Source organism: Henckelia pumila, chromosome 1 (assembly GCF_033568475.1).
Source record: "Henckelia pumila isolate YLH828 chromosome 1, ASM3356847v2, whole genome shotgun sequence".
Classification (NCBI taxonomy): Eukaryota; Viridiplantae; Streptophyta; class Magnoliopsida; order Lamiales; family Gesneriaceae; genus Henckelia; species Henckelia pumila.
The window spans coordinates 161,132,393-161,157,565 of NC_133120.1; the positions used below are offsets into that span (position 1 = coordinate 161,132,393).

Sequence of the window (25,173 nt, forward strand, 5' to 3'; positions counted from 1 at the left end):
CCTCCATAAGAACACCTGTCACGCCCCAAAACTGGACCTAAGTGACATCAACATTATTTAACATTTTCACATTAAAAAACAGGCCTCGAAGTTCAAAAATTTCAAAAACAAGTCTTTTTCTTCATAAACTGAAATTACAAAGTTTTTCCATAAACTGAATTTAAATTTTCTTTAAAATTCTTAACAAAATACAAACTAAATAGAAACAAATTCTAATGTAGCGACTAAATAATAAAATCTAAAACGAAATTTCAAATATCAGACATCACGAACAGTCTTCACCAGCCCCAAAAATGGTTTTGTTCTTTCTCTTCTAATTTTTTCACAGTATTTTCTAAGATGGTGTGGGTAAGTGTGTGATATGGATGTCACTCAGTAAATGGGAAAAATATCCTAGACTTTAAATCATTTTATCAGAAAACATACATATTCATACAAAACCAAAGTAGAACTGAAATAATATATTCAACAGAGTTACATAATCAAATTATGCACCTGTCTACTCATGATTTTCGTGGCTAACTGATATCAACCCCTTATAGGTTTATCCTTTAAAGGGTGAGGAATCAGAACAGAACATAGTGTTCAGAGTACATATTCCTACCACTAGTTCACAAGTATCAGTGCATCAGCATCACAAATTTCAAAGATTCAGACTTTGAAAACAGATATAAATTCCGGAACAGAACTAAAAACGTAATATTAAATTTAAAATCAAAACGCACTTATCGTAGATAGCTAAACAGATTTTGGTTGTTCTTGAGATAGCTCCTGCTCAACTGACCACTTCTCCTAGCTTAACTGAATACTCAAATGCTGCTCAACTAACTGCTCTCACTTTAATTTTGTGTGTTTTGATGCAGAATTTTTGTATTCTTTTCTCATGAATCTGTATGTTATTTATAGAGAAAATTCTTACTATTAGACTCCTCATTTAATGTCATTATTTTCCATGAATTTGAGTTAATGCATCAGATAAAAATCTTAAGCAGCAGCTGTATCTCGACTAAATTTTGTCTGCTGAACTTAGATCATCTAAATTTGAGCTCCATTGAACTTCGGCAACTGAATATGGTCCTCAACTGAAGTTCGGACCTCGACTAAATTTCAATCCTCAACTGAAATTCGAATCTCAACTGAATTTATTCCGTGACTGAAATTTTGAGTTCTCACAACACCACCAAGAAGCACTCCAAGTGAGGAATTAGCACCAGAGCCACCACTAACAAATGAAAACTTAGACTCAACAGAGACAATATGATGCAAGACAAATATTTTTCTAGAGAAAGACTCAAGACAGAGATAGGCACTTTGGGTAAGGGAGTAACCAAGGAATACAGAGGGATAAGAGCGATGGGAAAGCTTATGTGGAGCATAAGGGCGAAGCCACGTATAGCACAGGAAGCCAAAGATGCGGAGCTTGGAGAGATTAGGGGGAGCAACGAAAAGACATGATTCAAAGTAGTCCTTGTAGGAAAGGTTGCGTTTAGGTAACCGATTAATGATATAGACTGTAGTGGCGAAGGCAAATAATCAGAAATAGGTAGGGACCGATGCATGGTGAAGAAGGGGAAGGCCGGTCTCGGCAACGTGACTGTGACGACGTTAAGAGTAGTCATTATGCCCAAGGGTGTGAGGAGGGGTGTTCAGGTGAGAAATACCTCGCAAAAAAAGAAATTCTTTGAGTGCTAGGAATTCACCACCATTATCTGTGTATAAGGTGAGAATGCGACAATTAAACCTTTTTTCAACGAGAGATTTAAAATATCGAAAGACAAAAAGAACATCTGATTTTTGTTTTAAAGGATAAAGCCATATATATTTATTCTAGTAGTCAACGAATATAACATAACATTTATAACTATCACATGAGAGAACTGGTGAAGTCCAAACATTAGAGAAAACTAAAAGGAAAATTATGAATAAATAGATGAGTTGTAAAGGGTAGTTTATGACTTTTATTGCACCGGATATAATTACAATTAAATTGACGCAGCAGAGAACTCAAATAGGAAAATGACTTAGACACAAATAACTAATGTAAGACTCAATCAGACGGGTGACCCAGGTGACTGTGCCAAACAGGAAACAACACGACAGAGGACGAGAGTGCCAGTGGTGGAGAAGGTGTGGATGAATACCAAGAGTAGACACAGTCCTTAAGTGGGCCCTGATGGAGAATGGTCCCGATGTGAGTATCCTTCACCTCAAAGGAAGAGGAAGAGAAAACAACAATAACACCATTAGATTTGCAGAATTGAGAAATCGATAAAAGTCACTTATTAATCGAGGGAACACAAAGGGTGTGCAGGAACTTCATGGAGTACGGGGTAGAGGGTGATAAGAGACAACATGTGTGAGTGATGGGGAGACCAACACCATCACCAAAAACAATATCATCAGAGCCAACATATAGGGTGTGTATGGAGAGATTGGCAAGATTAGAGGTCACATAATTAGTGGCACCAAAATCAAGGATCCAGTCATATGGAGAGGATTGTGTAAGCGAGTAGGCAGTGGCATGGGAATCAGGCTAGCCAGTAGGAGTCGTAGGTGCAGAAGCAGGAGCTGGAAGATATTGGAAATCTGGAAATGATGAGCAGAGTGGCCTGAAGACTACAGAGCTAGCAGCGCTACGGGAGCTGGGCATGCTGATCGTATGCCAATTAATGGAAACGTGGCGGTGACCGATAGGGTTAGGTGTCAGGATGACAGTTGGCGGCTAGATGCGGGGTAGAAGTTAGGCAATTCCCGGTACTAAGAACCACTAGATCGGGGAAAGGAGAGCGTTGTTGCCGGAAGATTGACTGGAGCATCCCGGCGAGCAGAGATATGGGCTTCATGGTTGAGGAGTTTCTCATGTAATTCCTCAAACGAGATCGCAATGTCTCGTGCCTGAATGGCATTAGTGAGTTCCTTATATTCATCATCCACACCTTGAAGAACTTTTATGGTGAAGTCCTCAATATCAAGAGCATTCATGAGAGCTAGTTCATCAGTTTTAGATTTGATGAACTGTATGAACTCGGTGATGGACTGAGAGCCCTTGACTGGATTTTAAAGTTCATTCTTTTGATTGAGTTATGCGTGCACGAGAGAGGTTGCCATATGTGAGAGCAAGAGTGTTCCAGACGGCAACAGATATGATCAAAGAAGGAGACAACGATCCAATGATGATATTCAGTATCAATTGGTACTGGCGGATCCAGACGATGTAGGCAGGATTCAACATTTGAGTGGTGGAGATAGTGGTTGTGGCTTTGGTTGTGATTGATTTGGTCGGACAAGGATAAGACCATCTATAAAGCCAATGAGATCATGATCAGTGAGAACGGTCATGAACTACAGACGCCAAGAAAGATAGTTGGAAGAGGTGATCTTCAAGGACACGTGGGCGGCAAGGAGATCGTTGGAATAACGGTGTCGATGGCAGCCATAGAGCCTATCGAAAAAAAAAAATTCTAATGGTCGAGGGGCGGCGACGGCTGGTGGAGTCTATGGCTAGGTTTTAGTGGCGTAGGTCATGGGCTCTTGATACCATATAGAAAGCAATGAGAGAATAATATTTTGATATATCTCAAAGAATGAATACACGATATGTTTATATACACCATAAAAATATAAGAAAGATAAAGAATATAAGAAATAAAAAAATTACAAAATAAAAGAAAAATTAATATGCAAAATATTCACAATATATTCCAATACTATATACTGACTTTTATTTTTACACCAATTCACCGATTGAAATTTCGTTATTATTTAGATCATGTTGAAAATATGTTGTTATTATTATTATTATTATTATTATTATTATTATTATTATTATTATTATTATTATTATTATTATTATTTAAAGTCGAATGTTGAATGTTGAATGTTGAATATTGAGTTGTAAAATGTTGAAAATTAGTGTGTGATGATGTAGATGATGATGTATTAATATTTGGACTAATCTCCAAATGAGATCTATAAATAGGTCTCTTCATTTGTGTAGAAAAATACAATTGAGTTGAGAAAAATATATTATAAAGTGTAAAGTTTGATATAGTTTGAGTTTTGGAGTTTTTACTTTTTACCATAAATTTTTACTTTTTTACAACACGTTATCAGCACGATCGCTTGAAGGTTCTCAATAATTTCCGAGGCTCCAAAACACAAAGAGAAGAAAAAAAATATTCAACAAGTAAGTATATTTATTTTATTGTTTATATATTTTTTATGTATATATATTAATATATAATTTCATGTTATTATATAAAAGGTTGTCTAAGACACTGACCTTATAATAACGTGATATGATATATATTTATTATAAATATATACTAACATTTATTTTATTGTTTATATATTTTTTATGTATATATATTAATATATAATTTCATGTTATTATATAAAAGGTTGTCTAAGACACTGACCTTATAATAACGTGATATGATATATATTTATTATAAATATATACTAACTATATTAATATATAATTTCATGTTATTATATAAAAGGCTGTCTATGACACTGACTTTATAATAACGTGATATGATATATATTTATTATAAATATATACTAACTGTATTAATATATAATTTCATGTTATTATATAAATGGTTGTCTATGACACTGACCTTATAATAACGTGATATGATATATATTTATTATGTATATATACTAACTGTATTAATATATAATTTCATGTTATTATATAAAAGGTTGTTTATAACACTGATCTTATAATAACGTGATATGATATATATTATTGTGTATTATATACTAATCATATTCGTATAATCTCATATTATTATATAAAATGATGTCTATGGCACCGAACTTATAATAATGTGATATGATATACATAACTATTTAATTTTGATTATCATTATCATTATATGCATCACATGATTATCACGAATTTTTATTCAACACATACTCGATTTTTTTTCTTACCCCCAACGGTCACAAACGATAACAAAACGGCTAGTTTTTGCCTATAAATATGTTCACTCAAACTCATTTTCAATCATACCAAAATTCACTCTTTCTCTCAAAATATTTTCTTCTCGATTTTTTTTTTCGAAGATGATGACATTTCTAAGGCTATTTTTCATAACGATTATGATCATCATGCTTACGAGTCTTGTACTCATCGGTGATTATCCACCGCACACTTTTCATCTATTTCTAAACATATGTGTACTCGTCGTTTATCCATTATTTTGTATTGTCATATTAATGGAAATTAACTAATAAAATGCATTGTTATTTTTCTAGTACCACCATGTCAAATTTGGCAAAGATTGAATTCGTTGCGCTCGATATCACTGGAAAGAATTATATGCCATGGACTCTCGATGTAAAGATGCATCTTGAGTTATTGGGTCTAAGTGATATCATCAAAGAAAATAATATATCATCCTCACAAGAAATAAGCAAAGTCTATGATTTTTTTTACGTAAACATCTTGATGAAGGATTAAAATGTGAGTATCTCACAGAAAAAGATCCAATGATTTTATGGAAAGGGCTGAAAGAAAGATTTGAGCATATAAGGGAAGTTATACTCCCGACCGCCCGTGATGAATGGAATACGTTGAGATTCCAAGACTTTAAAAAATTCAGTGATTAAAATTCTGCGATGTATCGAATAGTCTCGCAATTGAAATTTTGTGGGCATGTTGTTACTGAAATGGAAATGCTTGAAAAAAACATTTTCCACATTCCACGCATCAAATATAACTCTACAACAATAGTATATAGTGCGTGGATTTTCGAGATATTCTGAATTAATCGCATGTCTTCTTATGGCGGAAAAGAACAACGAATTGTTAGTAAGAAATCATCAATCCCAACCCACTGGATCAACGGCATTTCCAGAAACAAATGTCGTAATTAAAAATGAAAACCAAAATCAAAGCCTCAAAGGCATAGACCAGATTTTGGTCGTGGACGAGGTCGAGGACGTGGGCGTGGGTGTAGACGTGGACGTGGACGTAAAAATGATCACGGTCGTGGTCGCGGTCGTGGATATAAAAATAATCGAGATAGTTACTTCAATAACTCATCTCAAAAAAACTTCACGAACCACCCACCAAAAAGGCAACATGAAAATACGAGTGAAAATGAAAATCACTCAAAAAGATCTGAGAGTGTTTGTTACAGATGTGACACTTCAGGACATTGGTCACATATTTGTCGAACCCCTGAGCACCTATGTAAGCTCTATAAAGAATCGACAAAGGGAAAAGGAAAAGAGACCAATTTTGTTGAAAACAGTAACCATTCAAGTGGTTCAACTCATTTCGATGCTGCTGATTTTTCAAATGATTTCGAAGACATTGATTAATATATTGGTGGGAATAGAATGTAACATACTGTATTTTTCATGTATTATGAAACATGTTATATTTTTCATATAATGTCATTAATTTTATTTATTGCATATTTTCTTTTGAAGTTCAAAATGGAAAATGGTATGAGCAAATCTAAAGAAGGAAATAATCCCATGGAAGTTTGCATACACGATAGTGGTACAACCCACACTATTCTCCGAGATAAAAGATATTTTTTGGAATTAAAACCAACAAAAACAATGGTGAATACAATATCAGGTCCTGTAGACTTGATTGAAGGTTGTGGAAAAGCACATTTTTTGTTACCTAATGGTACAAAATTTTTGATAAATGATGCTTTATATTAACCAGAATCAAAAAGAAATTTGTTAAGTTTTAATGACATATATTCTCATGGGTATGATATTGAGACGATAACTGATGGAAATAAAAAATATATGTGTTTTACCACATATAAATCAGGAAATAAATATGTGGTTGAAAAATTATCAATTCTTCCTACTGGATTGCATTATACACATATAAGTTCAATCGAATCAAATATGGTGGTTAATAGTTCTTCAATATTAACCAATTGACATGATCAATTGGGACATCCTTGTTCAATAATGATGCAAAAAATTATTGAAAATACGCATGATCATCCATTGAAAGACCAGAAGATCTTTCAGAATAATAAGTTTCAATATAAAGCATGTTCTCTTGGAAAACTTATTATAAGACCATCGCCAGCTAAAATCCAAACAGAATCACCCATATTTCTTGAACGTATTCAGGGTGATATTTGTGGGCCAATTCATCCACCATGTGGACCATTTCGATATTTTATGGTATTGATCGATGCCTTTAGCAGATGGTCACATGTATGCTTATTGTCAACTCGGAATGTGGCATTTGCAAGATTAATGGCTCAAATAATAAAATTGTGGAATCAATTTCCAGATTATACAATCAAGAAAATAAGACTTGATAATGCTGGAGAATTTACTTCCCAAACTTTCAATGACTATTGTATGTCAATGGAAATTACTGTTGAACATCATATTGTTCATGTTCAAACAAAGAATGGATTAGCTGAATCATTGATTAAACTTATACAACTGATTGCTAAACCAATTATTATGAGAACAAAACTTCCTATTTCTATATGGGGACATGCAATTTTACATGCTGCGAAATTAATTCGCATCAGACCAAGTACATATCATAAATTCTCCCAATTGCAGTTTGCATTTGGTAAAGAACCAAATATTTCTCATTTGAGAATTTTTGGATGTATGGTATATGTGTCTATTGCAGCACCTCAACTATCAAAAATGGGTCCTCAAATAAAAATCGGTATTTATATCGGTTATGATAGCCCATCAATCATTCGATATCTTGAGCCTCAGACAGGCGATGTGTTTACAGCACGCTTTGCTGATTGTCATTTTAATGAAGAAATCTTCTCAATGTTAGGGGGAGAAAAGAAACACATCGAAAAAGAAATCACATGGTATGTACCATCATTGTTACATTTGGATCCAAGGACCAAAAAATGTGAGAAAGATGTACAAAAAATTGTGTACTTGCAAAGAATTGCAAATCAAATGCCAAATGCATTTGCAGACACAAAAGGGGTAACAAAATCATATATACATGTTGTAAATGCCCCTGCTCGAATTGAATTCCAAAGAAACAAATTGAAGACACTCATGATGTCATAAAACGCTTGAAGCGTAGAAGGCCAGTCCGTTCCAAGGATAAAAATCCTCTGAAAAGAAAAGGCATAGAGAAACACGATGATCATAAAATAGAAAATGGTGTTCCAGAAGAAACACCTGATGATGAAAATGTTCTGTCAGAACCACAAACTGACAAGAATCGTGAAATCTCTATCAATTATATTAATACTGGAAAAATATGGAACCGAAAAGATGTAGAAGATATTGATGAGATATTTTCTTATAATGTGGCTTGTGACATCATAAATGAAAATGAGGATCATGAACCAAAATCTTTTGGTGAATGTAAAACTCGTCATGATTGGGCCAAATGGAAAGATGTCATCCATGTTAAATTGGATTCACTAAATAAACGTAATATTTTTGGACCTATAGTCCTCACACCTGAAGGTGTAAAACCTGTTGGATACAAATGGGTTTTTATTCGAAAGAGAAATGAGAAAAATGAAATAGTCAGATATAAAGCTAGACTTGTTGCAAAAGGTTTTTCTCAAAGGCCTGGAATTGATTATGAAGAAAAGTATTCTCCTGTTATGGATGCAATTACGTTTCAATATTTGATTAGTTTGGCAGTATCTGAAAATTTGGAAATGTGTCTTATGGATGTTGTTACAGCTTACTTATACGGATCACTTGATAGTGATATATACATGAAAATCCCTGAAGGATTTAAGATTCCTGAAACACAAAGTTCAAAATCCGGAGAATTTTATTCTGTAAAATTGCAAAGATCATTATATGGGTTGAATCAATCCGACCGGATGTGGTTTAATCGGCTAAGTGAGCACTTGATGAAAAAGGGATATGTAAATGATCCAATATGCCCTTGTGTTTTCATCAAGAAAACAACATCCGGATGTGTAATTATTGCTGTATATGTTGATGATTTAAACATCATTGGAACGAATAAAGAAATTCAAGAAGTTATGATGTACTTGAAGGAAGAATTCGAAATGAAGGATCTTGAAAAAATCAAGTATTGTCTGGGTTTGCAAATCGAACAAAAAGAATGTGGAATTTTTGTTCACCAGACAAATTATACATAAAAGATCCTTAAATGTTTTAATATGGATAAATCAAATCCATTAAGTACTCCAATGGTTGTAAGATCATTAAACATAGAAAAGGATCCATTACGTCCATGTGAAGATGATGAAGTTATTCTTGGTCCAGAAGTACCATATCTAAGTGTTATTGGTGCCCTTATATATCTTGCAAATTGCACTAGACCTGATATATCTTTTGCTGTAAATTTATTAGAAAGATTCAGTTCATATCCAACAAAGAGGCACTGGAATGGAATTAAACATATATTCCGTTATCTACGAGGAACGACAGATTTGGGACTTTTGTACTCAAAAGACACCAATCAAAGTATCATTGGTTATGCTGATGCTGGATATTTATCTGATCCACATAAGGCACGTTCCCAAATCGGATATGTATTTACTCGTGGAGGCACCGCAATTTCTTGGCGTTCACAAAAACAAACACTCGTAACAACTTCATCAAATCACGCTGAGATTATTGCGCTACATGAAGCAAGCCGTGAATGTGTTTGGCTAAAATCAATGACACGACATATCCAAATTTCTTGTGGATTATCAGTAGACAAGAAGCATGTAACGCTGTATGAAGATAATGATGCATGTATTGCTCAAATGAAAGAAGGATACATCAAAAGTGGCTGAATCAAACATATTCCTCCAAAGTTCTTTGCCTACACTCAAGAACTTGAGAAGAAAAAAAATATTGATATTTGTTACATTCAATCAAGTGAGAACTCATCAGATCTCTTTACAAAGGCACTTCCTACGACAATATTCAGAAAACATATATATAACATTGGGATGCGCAATCTACGGAATATGTGAAGAATCACTTGTGTTAACATGAGGGGGAGTTTACGTGGCTGCATTTTTTTTTCTTGCTGTGGTTTTTATCCCACTGGATTTTTTCTAGTAAGGTTTTTAACGAGACAGTACAAAAACACGTAATAAAGACAGTCATCATATCACGATCATCATCATAAGGGGGAGTGTTGAAAATATGTTGTTATTATTATTATTATTTAAAGTTGAATGTTGAATGTTGAATATTGAGTTGTAAAATATTGAAAATTAGTGTGTAATGATGTAGATGATGATGTATTAATATTTGGACTAATCTACAAATGAGATCTATAAATAGGTCTCTCCATTTGTGTAGAAAAATACAATTGAGTTGAGAGAAAAATATTATAAAGTGTAGAATTTGATATAGTTTGAGTTTTGAAGTTTTTACTTTTTACCATAAATTTTTACTTTTACACAACAGCTCAAACAATACTTCGAATTTATTGGCCCTTCGTAATATTTGAAAAAGCTCCATCTTGGTCAAATTTAATGCGTGAAGTTAGAAAATAGAAACCAAATCATATCTGAATGAAAACGCATATCCAATTCCACTCGATTAGCTTTGGGCTGCGTTTGATAGGAGATATTAAAGTAGGATTAGGAAATAATAATCTGTTTGACTCGGTTTTTAAATAAAGCGTGATAACCTCGGGCCCGGTAAAAGGGCACTGTAAAAGCTTGAATTAGGCAGAAAAGAATCCATCTTTTGAGGAGGTATTCTCAATCCACATCTCTACAGTACACGAGACAATCATTTTTCATTCCTAAATTACCCTTCGCCCTAGAAAACCCAACTTACACACGATCGTGTTTTCTTTCTTCAGAAATGTCCGCCGCTCTTGGGTTCCATTCACCATGAGAAGAACTGCAGGGAATATTCTTCGTCAAATAATTGTCTAAAATCAACACTTCACAGGTTAGCTTCTGTAATTACCATAGGTTTTTTATTTTTATTTTGCTCATTACATCTTTATCATCGTTCACATTAGTTGTGCCAGCGATGATTAAAGAATTTTGAATTTAAAGCTTTGTTCGTGTTGTTACCGCCACATTGATTGTTTTTTGTTGTGTTCAAATTTATGAATAAAAAAAATTGAAGACGGTGAAACTTTTATGAAATGGATATCTAATTCAATACTATATGTGAATAAATATTTTTTTAACAAAAGTATACTTTTCACAGTTTATGGATATAGATCCGCGAGTCTGTCTCAAGAAAGCCCAATGTTTTAAAAAATACAAAACGTGACGTCGAGATTAAGTTTAAAGTTTTACAATTTAAACGTGTTTGATACACGTTAAAACCAATATATAGGCTAAATAATATAAATATAATACATTTAATATTAACACATAATTTTTCAAATTTTTAAAAGCATTTAAATATCAAAATTATAATTTTTTACAGTGTATATAGCTATATCACATCAAAAATTTTAAATATTGCCTAAAACACAAAAATTTTGAAGAGAAAATTTTGATAAAGATATAACCAGGTGTATTTTTTTTATTTTGAAGAAAATTGTTTTTATTTTGAAATTTTTTAATCGATAAAAATTATTAAGAATAAATAAATCATTTTTTTTAAAAAAAAAGCACGTTGAATATTGATTAAACACATTTGATGACGTTTAATAAGGTCAACTTTAGTTTACCTTTTTCGTTTTTTTTCGGAATCTTAGCGTTTTTTATTACGTTTCATGTTATCCCGTTTAATTTTGTTTTTAGAATACTGAGAAAGACACACTCATTTATCAAATGTTAATAATTACCTAAATACCAAAATCACAAAATCTCATATGAGCTCCAATCAATTTTGTGATAAAGATCTTCTACTCGACCTAATTCATGAAAAATTATTAATTTTTGGGTATTAATATGTAATATCGAACGTTTGTCTTTTTACCAAAAATAATAGCTGGTGATGATGGTGCAACTAAAATATTTTAAACCTCATAATAGCCCAAACATCATGGTTCGATTGCTCTATCCAACAAAGACAATTATCAAATCTGAACATAATATATTACTGATATTGATAAATATGTATTGAATAAAAGTCTAATACGAGACAATCTAAGAATCTATGTCAAAAAACCATATTAATCCGATTCATACAAAAAATAAAAATAATAATTTATTGGATAAGATTCTTGAAAATATATTATTTGGTATGTCAAAAATATTACAATATATTAATCGATTAAAGAAATATACGGATCATTTCACTTACCGAGTCGCCCACTTTTATACTTTATATATATATATATATATATATATATATATATATATAGTAATGATACCCTGCACACCCTTACCCTGCACACCTATGGGCACCTGCCTACGTGGCGCGCCCACAACCACACAATTGTTTTTTACAAAAATTGGCTGACCAATCATGAACCGCCACGTATGCGGTACTCATGTTACCCTGCACACCTAGGGTGCAGGGTATCATTTCTATATATATATATATATATTTTGAGGCAGACTTTATTATATTTTATAATATATAATATAACTATATTTTTATAATATATATATTATTGAAAACGATTGGATGATTAAGCCAAACGTGTAGGACCCACGCTGAGTCACCCCATCAAAATCGAACTCGGCTTCTGATGATCCTATCCACCATTTTTGCCCCCCGTCTCACTTCTTCCCTCCTATAAATAACCTCAATCTCCCCAATTAAAATCCTCTGTCTCTCATCAAAATCTCCATCGCCATTAGCGATTTCTCCTAAAAATTCACAAGACCCATATTCCAAATTCTGTTAAATCCCCATTTTCAGGAACCATTTTCATCCATTTCCATGGATTCTTGCCTGAACTCGGTCCTTGGCTCAGTTTCCCCTAATTTCGATTGCCTTCTTTTCGGTATATATCAAACTCTTGCTCAAGTTTAATTATTTGCGATAATTAATTAATCGATTGAAAACATAGGAAAAGTAAAAGAGAAATGGAAATGAAATGTTATTTTCTAATTTTTTCGATCAGATTTGGATGACACCCTCTATTCTTCCAACACCGGAATTGGCAAAGCTCTGAAGCAAAACGTTCAAGGTTTAATCATATTTCGGTGTAAACTTATAAATTTCGATTCTTTTTTTTTCTCCTGAAAAAAAAATAGCTGCTAAAATATGATTTGTGTTCACTAATTTCGCAGATTTTCTTGTGGAAAAATGTGGGTTCCCAGAATCTGAAGTGGTGAATGTTAACAGACAATTCTTCAGAACTTATGGAAGCTCATTAGCTGCCCTCCGAGTAATTCATCTCAAATTCTTGATCCTAATTTCTTGAACTTTTTTCGATTGATCGAATTAATTTAATTTAATTTTCTCTGTTTCTGCGCAGGCTTCAGGTTATGATATCAATCCAGATGAATATCACAGGTATCACAAGAATTCATTTCTGGCCTTATTCAATAAAGAAATCAAAAACTTTGCCTATATTTAATTTTTTTTTGACAAAATTTAATATTTCTCCGCAGTTACGTGCACGGAAGATTGCCGTATGATTCGATCAAGCCGAACATTCGGCTACGAAACATTTTGAAAACAATCAAACAGCGAAAAATGGTGAATAATCTTTTATATGTATATATAAAGTTGTTGAAAATTATGACAAAGCAGAAATTTAATTTTTTTTAAAAAAAACGAAAACATTTTCCAGATTTTCACGAATTCGGACAGAGTTCACGCGATGAACGCATTGGATCGCCTAGGAATAAGGGATTACTTCGAAAAGATAATCTGTTTCGAGACGATGAACCCGGATATATTGAAATCGAGGCGGCCCGATGAATTCCCGGTGGTGCTGAAGCCTTCAATGCAGGCTTTTAGGATAGCCATTGATGCAGCAGGAATAGAACCAAAGCGGACGGTACACACTCGTTGCGTGCGATATTTTTGTGATGTTTAGTGGGTTTTTTTAATTCTATTTATAAGCCACCTTAAATTTTGGGTTTTTTCTTACAAATTTTTTTCAGTTGTTTTTCGATGACAACGTGAAGAATGTTGCTGCTGGCATGGCTGTGGGTTTTCGTACTGTTTTGGTGAGTTTGTGAGAATTTTCCCCCTTCGATGGTTTATATTTTGCCATGTGTAAAAATTAAAACAATCATAACATTTGTATTTTTTTATAACTTGATTTGATTGAAAAAGAAATGTTACCAATTAGGTCTACGTGCCACATGATCCATGAGTCTATTTTAATATCTATATAGTTAGGGGAAAAAAATAGGGTTTTTAGGAAAAAAAAACAAACAAAATAGGGTTTTTAAAAAATAACAAATTATACAAACACGTAACATGAGTGACGAAACACCAGCTTATTTATCATAAGGCTGACTCATAATTCGAAAAATTATAATATTTGATTTGTTGGATTTATAGGTTGGACAAGCAATAAAGAGCAAAGAGGCGGATTATGCATTGGAAACAATAACCAATATGGTTCAAGTGATTCCAGAAATATGGGAAAAAGAAGAGAGCGACAAAAGAATTGTGTGCCCTAGAAGTGAAATGGACTTGGTTCTTGCTCCCACGACCGTGGGGGCATAATAGTCTTTCCGCACCCCTCGTTGTTCGTGAACATAGCCACTTGATTTCTATGTGTACAATTTGTAAATATACATGATAATAAGTTGGTAAATGTATGTAATTTGTCCATGGTGACATTGTGTTTGCACATAAATAACATTCACTTGTAATTGTTTTAACAAAATGTGAATCATGTGTGTTTGTTTGTTCATTGAATCCGTTTCGTTTCGGATTTTTTCAGAGTATTTTAAGTTAATTATATTATTTTGAGATGGAGAAATAAAAATCTTTGATCAGTATTCTTCAAGATTTTGAAGTCCTTATTTCTTTCCCCTAATGTTAAAATTGGCATTAAACAAGATACTCTATTCATCAAAACATAAAATTCAGTTTGATAAATTAACAGATTGATAATTAATGAACTATTTGAAATGTTTTAATTGCTAAATGATCGAACTAAAAAGTCAAGTGTTGAATCCGATATTTTGGTGATAACAAACAACAACTCATTGTATAGGAATGTGCTGCCAACCATTGTATTTCAGGAATCTACTACAACTTCTACCGGAAGCTTGTCAACCGCCTTTGCCCTCGACCGGCTGAAGTCACAAGCCTATCGACTGGCTATCAAAACCAGCAGAGGATAAATCTATCTACCGGAAGCTTGTCAACCGCCTTTATCTCTCGACCGGTTGAAGTCACAAGCTTATCGACTGGTTATTCAAACCAGCAGAGGACAAATATCTCTACCGGTAGAATGCCAACTGCCTATCTAGATATCTCGAGACAAGTACCTGTGACAAGATGTTCTTTGCAGGATCCTTTATTAAAAGCAGAACCGGCGTTTCAGAAGATTTGTTGACTCCTGCAAATCAAGACAACAGGTTGTACCAAAATGGCAAAAACACAGAATGACTGCAGATAAAGCATTCGACCGTTTATTCCAGTTTTGGACCCTGGAAGTTGTCTGCAGTGTACGATCCTCATGCAGAATCATCAATGCATTTATGAGCATTAAATGTGCATTCAATGCAGCATCAGAACGTTCAAAATAAAGACGTTGATGATTGACCTATATAAAGGGAAGATTGCTCAAAAAGAGAACAACAACAAGAACAACAACAAGTGATACGAGACAACGAAGAGAGACAAGCAACTCAGAAAAATTTCAATCACTTGACTAATATCAAAAGTCCTCATCTGATATACTTGAGCACACTTACAAGATCATTCATCTGCTGCTCAAATAAACCCTCGCCTACAGTTCACATATCTGATCGTCAAGGATCATCCTAGGGTTTTCAAGCCTCTCGACCGCTCTGCAGTCTGAGAAGCTCAACTCAACTATACTCAGTGTTGAAGAGACTTGAAGCTGCTCTGAAAGCTTCCACCAGTCTGATAAGAACTGAGAATCTTATCTGTGTAAATCTAGGAGTTTCGGATTAGGCATTGGATAAGTCCTAAGTCTGAAGTGGGTGTATTACAAGACGTTGTAATAACCAAAGTCTTCTAGTGAATTCCTTCCTAAGTGGAAGAAGGGGAGACGTAGAAGGATTAAGCCTTCGAACTTCCATAAAATCGTGCTTTAGCATTTACTGCCATTTATCTTACATCCTGCTCATACACTGCATTATAAACTTTGCATCACTAAAACCTCTGAACTATTTCCGCACTATTTAAGTTGTTCAAAACGTTTTAGAAGTTGAGAAAACTGATTAAGTGAACTAAACCTCACTTGATCATTTTAAAGAAGAAGAAGAAAAGTTTCAGAGTGTATTCACCCCCCCTCTACCCTCTGAACCGATCCCAACAAGTGGTATCAAAGCGGGTTCCTTTCTCAACTGCTGATCTGAAGTTTTCAAATCATGACTTCTTTCAACAGAATTCCTATGTTTTCTAAAGAAGAGTATGATGATTGGAAAATTCGCATGCAGGCACATCTTGCAGCACAGGATGATGACATGCTATATGTCATAACAGACGGTCCTATCAAAATTATGAAGGTCAACCCAGCTCTAGCCGATGGTGCAGGACAAATGATTGAGAAACCAAGAGCTGAGTGGACCACTGAGGACAAAAAGAAGGCCAATCTTGACAATGTGGCCCGGGACATCCTATACAAAACACTGGACAAGAATATGTTCAGCAAAATCAAGTCATGTTCCACAGCAAAGGAGATTTGGGAGAAGCTCACTCAGCTGTGTGAAGGGAATGACCAGACAAAGGAAAACAAGCTCACTCTGGCCATTCAAAAATATGACAACGCCAAAATGAAGCCAGGGGAAACCATGGCTGAATTTGATGAACGGTTCAGTAGTATCATCTGTGATCTTATTGCTTTAGGTAAAACTTATACTAACCATGAAATTGCTGTGAAGGTTATGAGAGCTCTGCCCAAAGAATGGGAGATCAAGACAGTGGCCATGAGAGAGTCAAAAGACTTGAGCAAGGTTGAACTGCATGATCTCTTTGCAGATCTCAAAGCCTATGAGTTCGAGCTCAACATGAGAACAGAAGATGAACCATCTACTTCTCAACCAACCAAGGCCTTAACCTCAACCGTGATATGTCCACCGGTCGAGGTAGCTCCAAAGAGATCAGCTGAGCAAATCAGCAATGAAGCCATGACACTATTTGTCAAGAAATTTGGTAAATTTATGCGTAAAAACAATTCTAAATTTAAAAATTATCATAAATCGGACCATACAAACGATGGTCCTACTTGTTTTAACTGTGGAAAGCCAGGCCACTTCATTGCAGACTGCACCAAGCCTAAGAACAATGATCAGAAGCAATTCTCCGAAAGAAGAAGGGGTAAGGAGGATAAAAGGACGTTTAGAAAAGGAAGAGACCAAAGGGTTCTAGTAGCAGACGAAAGCAAAAGCAAGTGGGCTGAGTCTGACTCTGACAACTCCAATACCGGAAGCTCTTCAGATGACAGCGATGATGAAAAAGTGGAATGCCTTATGGCCGACATCGAAGAAGAAGCTGAGGAGGTATTTGACTTTGGCTCACCTGAATTTACTCACAGTGATTTAGTTACTTCTTTACACGAAATGGCTAATGAATACAAAGCATTATCCAAGGAGTTCGAGGAAGTAAAGGCAGAAAGAGCTGACCTAAAAGATAAGTCAAGCAAATCAAGCTGCATGCAGCAAAAAGAGCTTGATGGTCTTAAGGTCAAGCTAAGTCTGCTGGCTACTGAGAACGACACCTTGAAAAGAGTATTCCAAGCTACCTTGATTGAGAATAAAAAACTACTTGAAACCATTAAGGTTTGGAATAAATCTTCGGTAACCATTGACAAGATTCAAGAAATCCAAAGACCGGTACATGATAAAACCGGTCTAGGGTTTGGAACAAATGAACAGTCTATGGAATCCTGTATTCAGTCAAGCCTGGACAAAGGCAATCTTAACAAAATAAGATTTGTCAGGTCCAGCACGATATATGAACACGATAAGTGCAGCTTTGACAAAAATCAGAAAGTATCGAACGAACGAAGCTCTAAGCATAGAGGGTTGGGATATGTGGATCCCCAGACCTCTAATCAAAGAGGAACTTGGATCAAACCAAAACCTAATGAAAGAAGAAAGGGAAACCAATCTAATTTCAAAAGGCCATGGAATGAGTCTAACTACTCTAAGAAAAGATGGTCAAAGGAGAAGCCTTACCAGTACTTTAATTGCAGGCCAGTTCAAAAGAGGTACAGGCTAACTGATGAAAATAAAAAAGGCAAGCAGCACACAGCAACCTCACAAGCACACACATTTACTGCCTATCGACCGCACAGATTTCTGGACACACACACGGGCAAACCTGTAAGGGTGTTCCAGGTGTGGGTCCCGAAAGGGCTAATCCGACCTGGACCCTACTAGATATGGGTACCAAAAGTTCTTCACTCTTTGCAGGTACTAAAAGTCCAAACGGGCGAGAAAACCACTTCTATCAAGGACACTACCTGGTATTTAGATAGCGGTTGCTCACGACACATGACAGGGAATCCAGAACTTCTAACAGAAGTGGTGTTGTGCAAAGGACCAAAGATCAGCTTTGGAGACAACTCCAAAGGTAAAACCGTGGGTAAGGGTAAGATCATCCATGGTAACATCATTATTAAAGATGTGTTACTTGTTGACAAACTATGCTATAATTTGATAAGTATTAGTCAACTATGTGACAATGATCATTCGGTCGAGTTTCACAAACACACTTGCCTCATAAAAAATGACAAAGGTGAGACTCTTATGACCGGTGTACGAGACCTAAACACCTACAAGGTAAACTGGTCTTGCTCACATATTTCTTCACCTACTTGTCTTACTGCTCATCATGATAAACATTGGTTGTGGCATAAGCGGTTAAATCATCTAAATTTTAAGTCCATTTTTAACTTGAGGAAGCATGATTTGGTTTCTGGTCTGCCCGAAGGAGATTTTATAAAAGACAAAGTTTGTCCTGCTTGTCAACTAGGAAAGCAGGTGAGAGCAACTTTTAAAAATAAAGGGTGTATGTCTTCTTCCAAATGTTTAGACTTACTTCACATGGACCTATTTGGTCCTATACCAGTAAGAAGCATAGGGGGAATGAGATATGCTCTTGTTGTTATAGATGACTTTTCTCGATTTACTTGGGTCATCTTTCTCTCTTCAAAAGATCAAACTGCACCTCACCTGATTAAGCTTTTTAAACGCTTGCAAAATGAACAATCTACTGTGATAGATAGAATCAGGAGTGATAGAGGGACTGAATTTTTAAACACCACTCTTATGACTTATCTAGATGATCAGGGAATCAAGCATGAGTTGTCAGCTGCTAGATCCCCACAGCAAAATGGGGTGGCTGAAAGAAGGAACCGTACTTTAAAAGAAGCAGCCAGAACTATGATTGCTGATTCAAATGTTTCTCAAAGACTTTGGGCAGAAGCAGTTAACACAGCTTGCTATACTCAAAACAGATCTATGATTAATAAACGATTTAACAAAACTCCATATGAGATCTGGAATGGCACAAAACCTGATATTTCTTATTTCAAAATTTTTGGGTGCAAATGCTTTATCCACAACAATGGCAAAAACCATTTGACAGCCTTCGATGCCAAAGCAGACGAAGGAACTTTTATTGGTTACTCAGCCGTTAGCAGAGCTTATCGAGTGTTCAATCAAAGATCACTAACGGTCGAGGAAACCATTCATGTTGTTTTTGATGAATCTACTCTATGTACAGAACAAACTCAAGGGAGCATAAATGATCTGAGTCACAGACTGGAAAACACAAATCTACAGGAAGAGAGTGACAGTGATCTATATCCTCCAAAGAAGGATGATCCAGTTCCCTCTACCGGGTGTGATCAAACAAGGCCAGAAGTGGATCCACCGGTTGATAACAATCCTCCAGCCAATGATGATCCAGTAAACGAGGACGTTCATCAACCAATTGATGACAACCCTTTAGGGAATTATTTTAGGTGGAACAAAGATCATCCACCTGGGTTGGTCATAGGTGACCCTTCTGCTCCTCGAAAAACGCGTGGTCAAATGATTAATGAATTCTTGCATGCCGCTTTCATATCTCAGGTAGAACCCAAGAAAATAGATGAAGCTCTATCAGATGCCAGCTGGATTGAAGCTATGCAAGAAGAGTTGAATCAATTCACCCGCAACAATGTTTGGCATCTAGTTCCTCGACCGAAAAATCAAAATGTGATTGGAACTAGATGGGTGTTTCGTAACAAGCTCGATGAACATGGCACTGTTGTGCGTAACAAAGCTCGACTTGTTGCTCAAGGATTCAGACAAGAAGAAGGCATAGACTTTGAGGAATCTTTCGCGCCAGTTGCAAGACTAGAAGCAATCCGCATCTTTCTTGCTCATGCAGCCTTCAAGAATTTTAAAGTTTATCAAATGGATGTGAAGTCTGCATTCCTCAATGGTCTACTTCAAGAAGAGGTGTACGTTGAACAACCACCAGGTTTTGTCAATCCTACTCATCCTCAATATATCTATAAACTTGACAAAGCTCTCTATGGATTAAAACAAGCACCGCGTGCTTGGTATGACACTTTGCTAAAATTTTTACTGGAACATGATTTCCAAATTGGAACGGTCGATAAGACCCTGTTTAAATTTGTAAAAGGTGATCATGTGTTACTAGTACAAATTTATGTTGATGACATTATATTTGGGTCAACTAACCCCAAGTTGTGCTCAAAGTTCTCTAAACTGATGAAGGAGAAGTTTGAAATGAGCATGATGGGCGAGCTAAACTTCTTTCTTGGACTTCAAGTAAAGCAACTTGAAACTGGAATATTCATCAATCAGTCCAAGTATGCCAAGGAATTGGTAAAGAAGTTTGGAATGGAACAATGCTCAACTGTATCTACCCCCATGAGTACATCAATTAAGCTTGATAAAGATGAAGGGGGAATTCCGGTCGAGGTAACCATGTATCGAGGCCTTATTGGTTCACTGCTCTATTTGACTGCCAGTCGACCGGATATCATGTATTCAGTTTGTTTATGTGCTAGATTTCAAGCCGCACCTAAGCAATCTCATTTCATTGCTACCAAACGAATACTTAAATATATTAAAGGAACTACTAATGTGGGTCTTTGGTATCCCAAAGATTCAAATCTTAATCTTATTGGCTATTCAGATGCAGATTATGCAGGTTGTAGAATTGATCGCAAAAGTACAAGTGGCACATGTCAATTCCTTGGAGATAGACTAATTTCGTGGTCAAGTAAGAAGCAGACATCAATTGCTACCTCGACCGCCGAAGCAGAATACCTTGCTGCTGGCAGCTGTTGTGCTCAAATACTCTGGATTCAACAGCAGCTTAATGATTATGGGATTCGGTCGAGTGAAGCTCCAATCTACTGTGACAATACAAGTGCCATAGCCATCACTCACAATCCAGTGATGCACTCTCGGACAAAGCACATTGATGTCAGGCATCACTTTATCCGAGATCATGTCTTAAAGAAAGAAATCAGGCTGGAATACATCTCTACCGATCAGCAAGCAGCAGACATATTCACCAAGCCTCTACCGGACGCTAAGTTTTCATATTTTCGAAATATTCTTGGCTTAGTAGATTTAAGTTAGTATGCATGTGTTTAGGGGGAATGATTGTCAATATGACATTAATAGATTAGCTGTTACGTTGCCATTAATATTGGCATATCATCCGCCTTTAACTAGTCTCTGACAGGCTTCGTACTAGCAGCTTGGTGCTTTGAACCAAATGACATTAATTGGGCGCCGTGATTATGCTCTTCAAAACTTTTTGAATTTCAAAAATACTTTTCATGACATCACCCTATGGCCCATAGGTTCCTATATATACTTCTTTACACTCGTATATCAATCTTTCACCTTTGCTAAAAACTTTCATATTGTATTAAACGCTCCATCGAATTACTCTCAAGCTTTTGCTTACTCTTTGCTCGAGTTCTTATCTACAGATATCATGTCGATCCAGAAGACTTGCCTCGCCATCAACTTTGATTCCGTTGTTAAGGCAAACAACGCAGGAATAACTGAGGTCTTCACCATGCTTGAAGCCTCTGGACTGAAGAAATTTCTGGAATGCAGCGCCATCTGCGATTTGCCTGTTCTGAAGGAGTTCTTCGCAACCGCTCAAATCGAGCATGGGACTATCAAATGCTTGATCAAGACAGAGGTCTACTCCTTCAATCAGAAGTTCTTCGCCAGCACATTTGATCTGCCCTCCAGGGGTTTGACAAAATGCACAGATCTTCCAGATGGTAACTGCTCTTATTGGTTGAAGGAGTTCTCAACTACTGATGCTCCGATCAAACTGCCGGCCCAGAAGACATCTCTCAAAGCTCCATTCAGGCTACTGACTAATATCGTGGCCAAGAATCTTCTGGCCAAGGCTGGATCTTACGACAAGGTGACGCTGGAAAAATTTCAATACATGGCTTGTATTGCCTCCAAGATCAACATAAACTGGTCAGACATTCTGTTCAATATTCTATGTGAAATGATCAGGGGCAAAGGGCAATCCGAGGGATTTGCTTTGCAAATCTGCCACATCTTGGGCGTCCTTGGAGTGGACTTTTCCAAGACTGAGCCTCTGCATCCCACCAAATGGCTCAACAAGTCTACGATTCTCAAATTCCTGAACAAGAAAGAGACTGCGGTCGACACCTTGCCCTCAACCGCAAAGGTTATTGCTATCCCTCAACCGCTTTCAACGGTTTCGGTCGTGGCCAAACCAGTCCATACCAAAAAGTCTGCCAAGCGTCAACTGATCATCGAATCTGACTCTGAAGATGAATCACGTGAGAATGTTCCACTGATTCAAGCTTTCAGCAGGTCATCCCCTTCGGTCTCCAAAGCAGCTGTATCATCCACGCCTGCAGGCGAGAAGAAGAGGCAGCACAAGAAGCTAAAGTCTCTTTCTGGACTTGCTCCTACCCTGCCAACGGTCGAGACTACTACCGTTGTTGCTTCTACTGCTCCTCGTCCTACAAAAGGTGTGATAATCCGGGAAGGTGCCTCATCAGCTCCTGAGGTCACTCTAGCTGATCCCAAAGACAAAGGGAAAGGTGTGATGATCTACACACCCAAGGCTCAACCAGCAGCTACGATAGAACTCAATATGATCATCTCTCACGTGCTCCGTACTGTCAAGCGTCATCTACAACGTTTTGACAGATGGCATCACTCCCGCACTCACTTGACACTCGCTCAAATATTTCCTAAATGGAAATCTCTAAACGTCATTGAGCAGAAGATGCTTCTATTTGCTGATACTGAAGACATCGTGGAGGCTCTGGGAAGAAGACATCTCATAGACTTGAAGCTTCGAGGAAGCCTGCTATCACTGCTAATTAATGAGCGTGTCAAGAATTTCAAATCCAAGAGTCCTACCGCTGCCGATGACTTTGTGATTTTGACTGGACTACAGGATAGTCTACGTCAAATCACTCAACTACTTCAGCACTTCCAAGCTCTCAACAATGTCAAAACACCAGCTTCAGCAGCCTGTTTGCAAGCTTATGTGCTGGAAGCACAAGTGATGATGAAAACCTTTCTCACTCAAGATCAGGGTGAAGAAGACGTCTATGCTCTCCCTTCTTCAGATGGGATTCTGACCGATCTCATCACTGCTGACCTCTTTCAATCATATGCTCTAAGATCGAGTGTAGCAGCATCTTCATCGGTCGACCCCTCCTCAACCGCAGTCCAAGCAGTTACTCAACCGGAAGCAGTTGTGATTGCTCACTCCTCTCCCGTGACGACCGCTCACACTTCTCCCGGTCATTCACAAGATGTTTTAGAAGTGGTTGCACAAGAGATACCTGTCACCTCTGTGACAGAGGCTCCTTGCAGTAGTGAAGCAACAGTGTCCCCAACGGAGATATCAAGCACTATTGTATCACCTGCATCTCCAGAACAGCAAGTGACTGATGCTGATCCAGCACTTCAACCGTCTCCATCTACTGAAAAGTTTATGGAAGATCTCATTATGGATGAACCAAGTGCTGATCCTGGTACTCCACCAACCATATTGGCTGCAGTCGAAACTATTACATCTCCAACTGTACCATTATTGGAAGGTCCATCGGGTAGCTCTCCAGCAAGTTCACCCGCACCACATCATCGTGAGTCTAGCCCGGTTTCACCAAGAAATGACTCAGAAGGGCAAATGATTCAGACTGATGATTCTTTAATTGAAGCCATGGCCGCAGCTCTAGATCATACCTTGATAAATCGGCTTCATGAGCTCATGCAAACGGTTAGGTCCTTCTCTCAAGACATAACAAACTCATCCTTATCGGTCGATAATTCACGCCAGACGATGATTCGGCATTTCGAGACCGTGTCTCGAGACCTTGCTCGTCTGTCCACAGAGATCACTAATCATCATCGCACTCAAATCAACACGCTCTCTACCGTCTCCGAACAAGTTATCCGATCCGAAAATCGCCTTCATAAGCAGTTGAATGATCGGATGGACACTATGCAAGCCACTCTACTTGCTCAAATCGATGCAAAAATAGACACTATGCAAGCCTGCCTTGGCACTCAACTCACTGAGGTCATCCTTCGGCTCAACCAAGGTGATGCCAAAAAGGGGGAAGAAGAGCAACGTAGAGCAGCAGAGGCAAGAAGACGTGAAGAAGAGTCCAGAAGAAAAGAAGAAGCCGACAGAAGAAGAAGAGAAGGCGATAGGTCAGGAGGAGCCAGTTGGTTCAAAAGATGAACAACTTATCTCTTCTTTACTTATCACAGCCGCATTTTTTTTTTCTGTAGGTGTAATAAAAATGTTTATTGTACTTAATGAAATTCATTCTCTCAATGAAGTTCATTTTAATGCTTTCATATTGTTCTTGGAGCACTTAAGTTTTGTCATCACCAAAAAGGGGGAAATTGTTGAATCCGATATTTTGGTGATAACAAACAACAACTCATTGTATAGGAATGTGCTGCCAACCATTGTATTTCAGGAATCTACTACAACTTCTACCGAAAGCTTGTCAACCGCCTTTGCCCTCGACCGGCTGAAGTCACAAGCCTATCGACTGGCTATCAAAACCAGCAGAGGATAAATCTATCTACCGGAAGCTTGTCAACCGCCTTTATCTCTCGACCGGTTGAAGTCACAAGCTTATCGACTGGTTATTCAAACCAG

The 25,173-nt window shown here is 36.7% G+C and overlaps 1 protein-coding gene across 1 annotated transcript; it reads left to right on the plus strand.

Moving 5' to 3' along the window:
* Window positions 1–12,657: 12,657 nt before the first annotated feature.
* On the plus strand, window positions 12,658–14,637 carry LOC140875117 (phosphate metabolism protein 8). Its single transcript, XM_073278664.1, has 8 exons — window positions 12,658–12,844; window positions 12,965–13,030; window positions 13,134–13,231; window positions 13,322–13,359; window positions 13,458–13,545; window positions 13,640–13,849; window positions 13,956–14,021; window positions 14,362–14,637. Exons 1-8 carry the CDS (start codon window positions 12,781–12,783, stop codon window positions 14,527–14,529), a joined length of 798 nt encoding a protein of 265 aa, XP_073134765.1. The 5' UTR covers window positions 12,658–12,780; the 3' UTR covers window positions 14,530–14,637.
* Window positions 14,638–25,173: the final 10,536 nt, after the last annotated feature.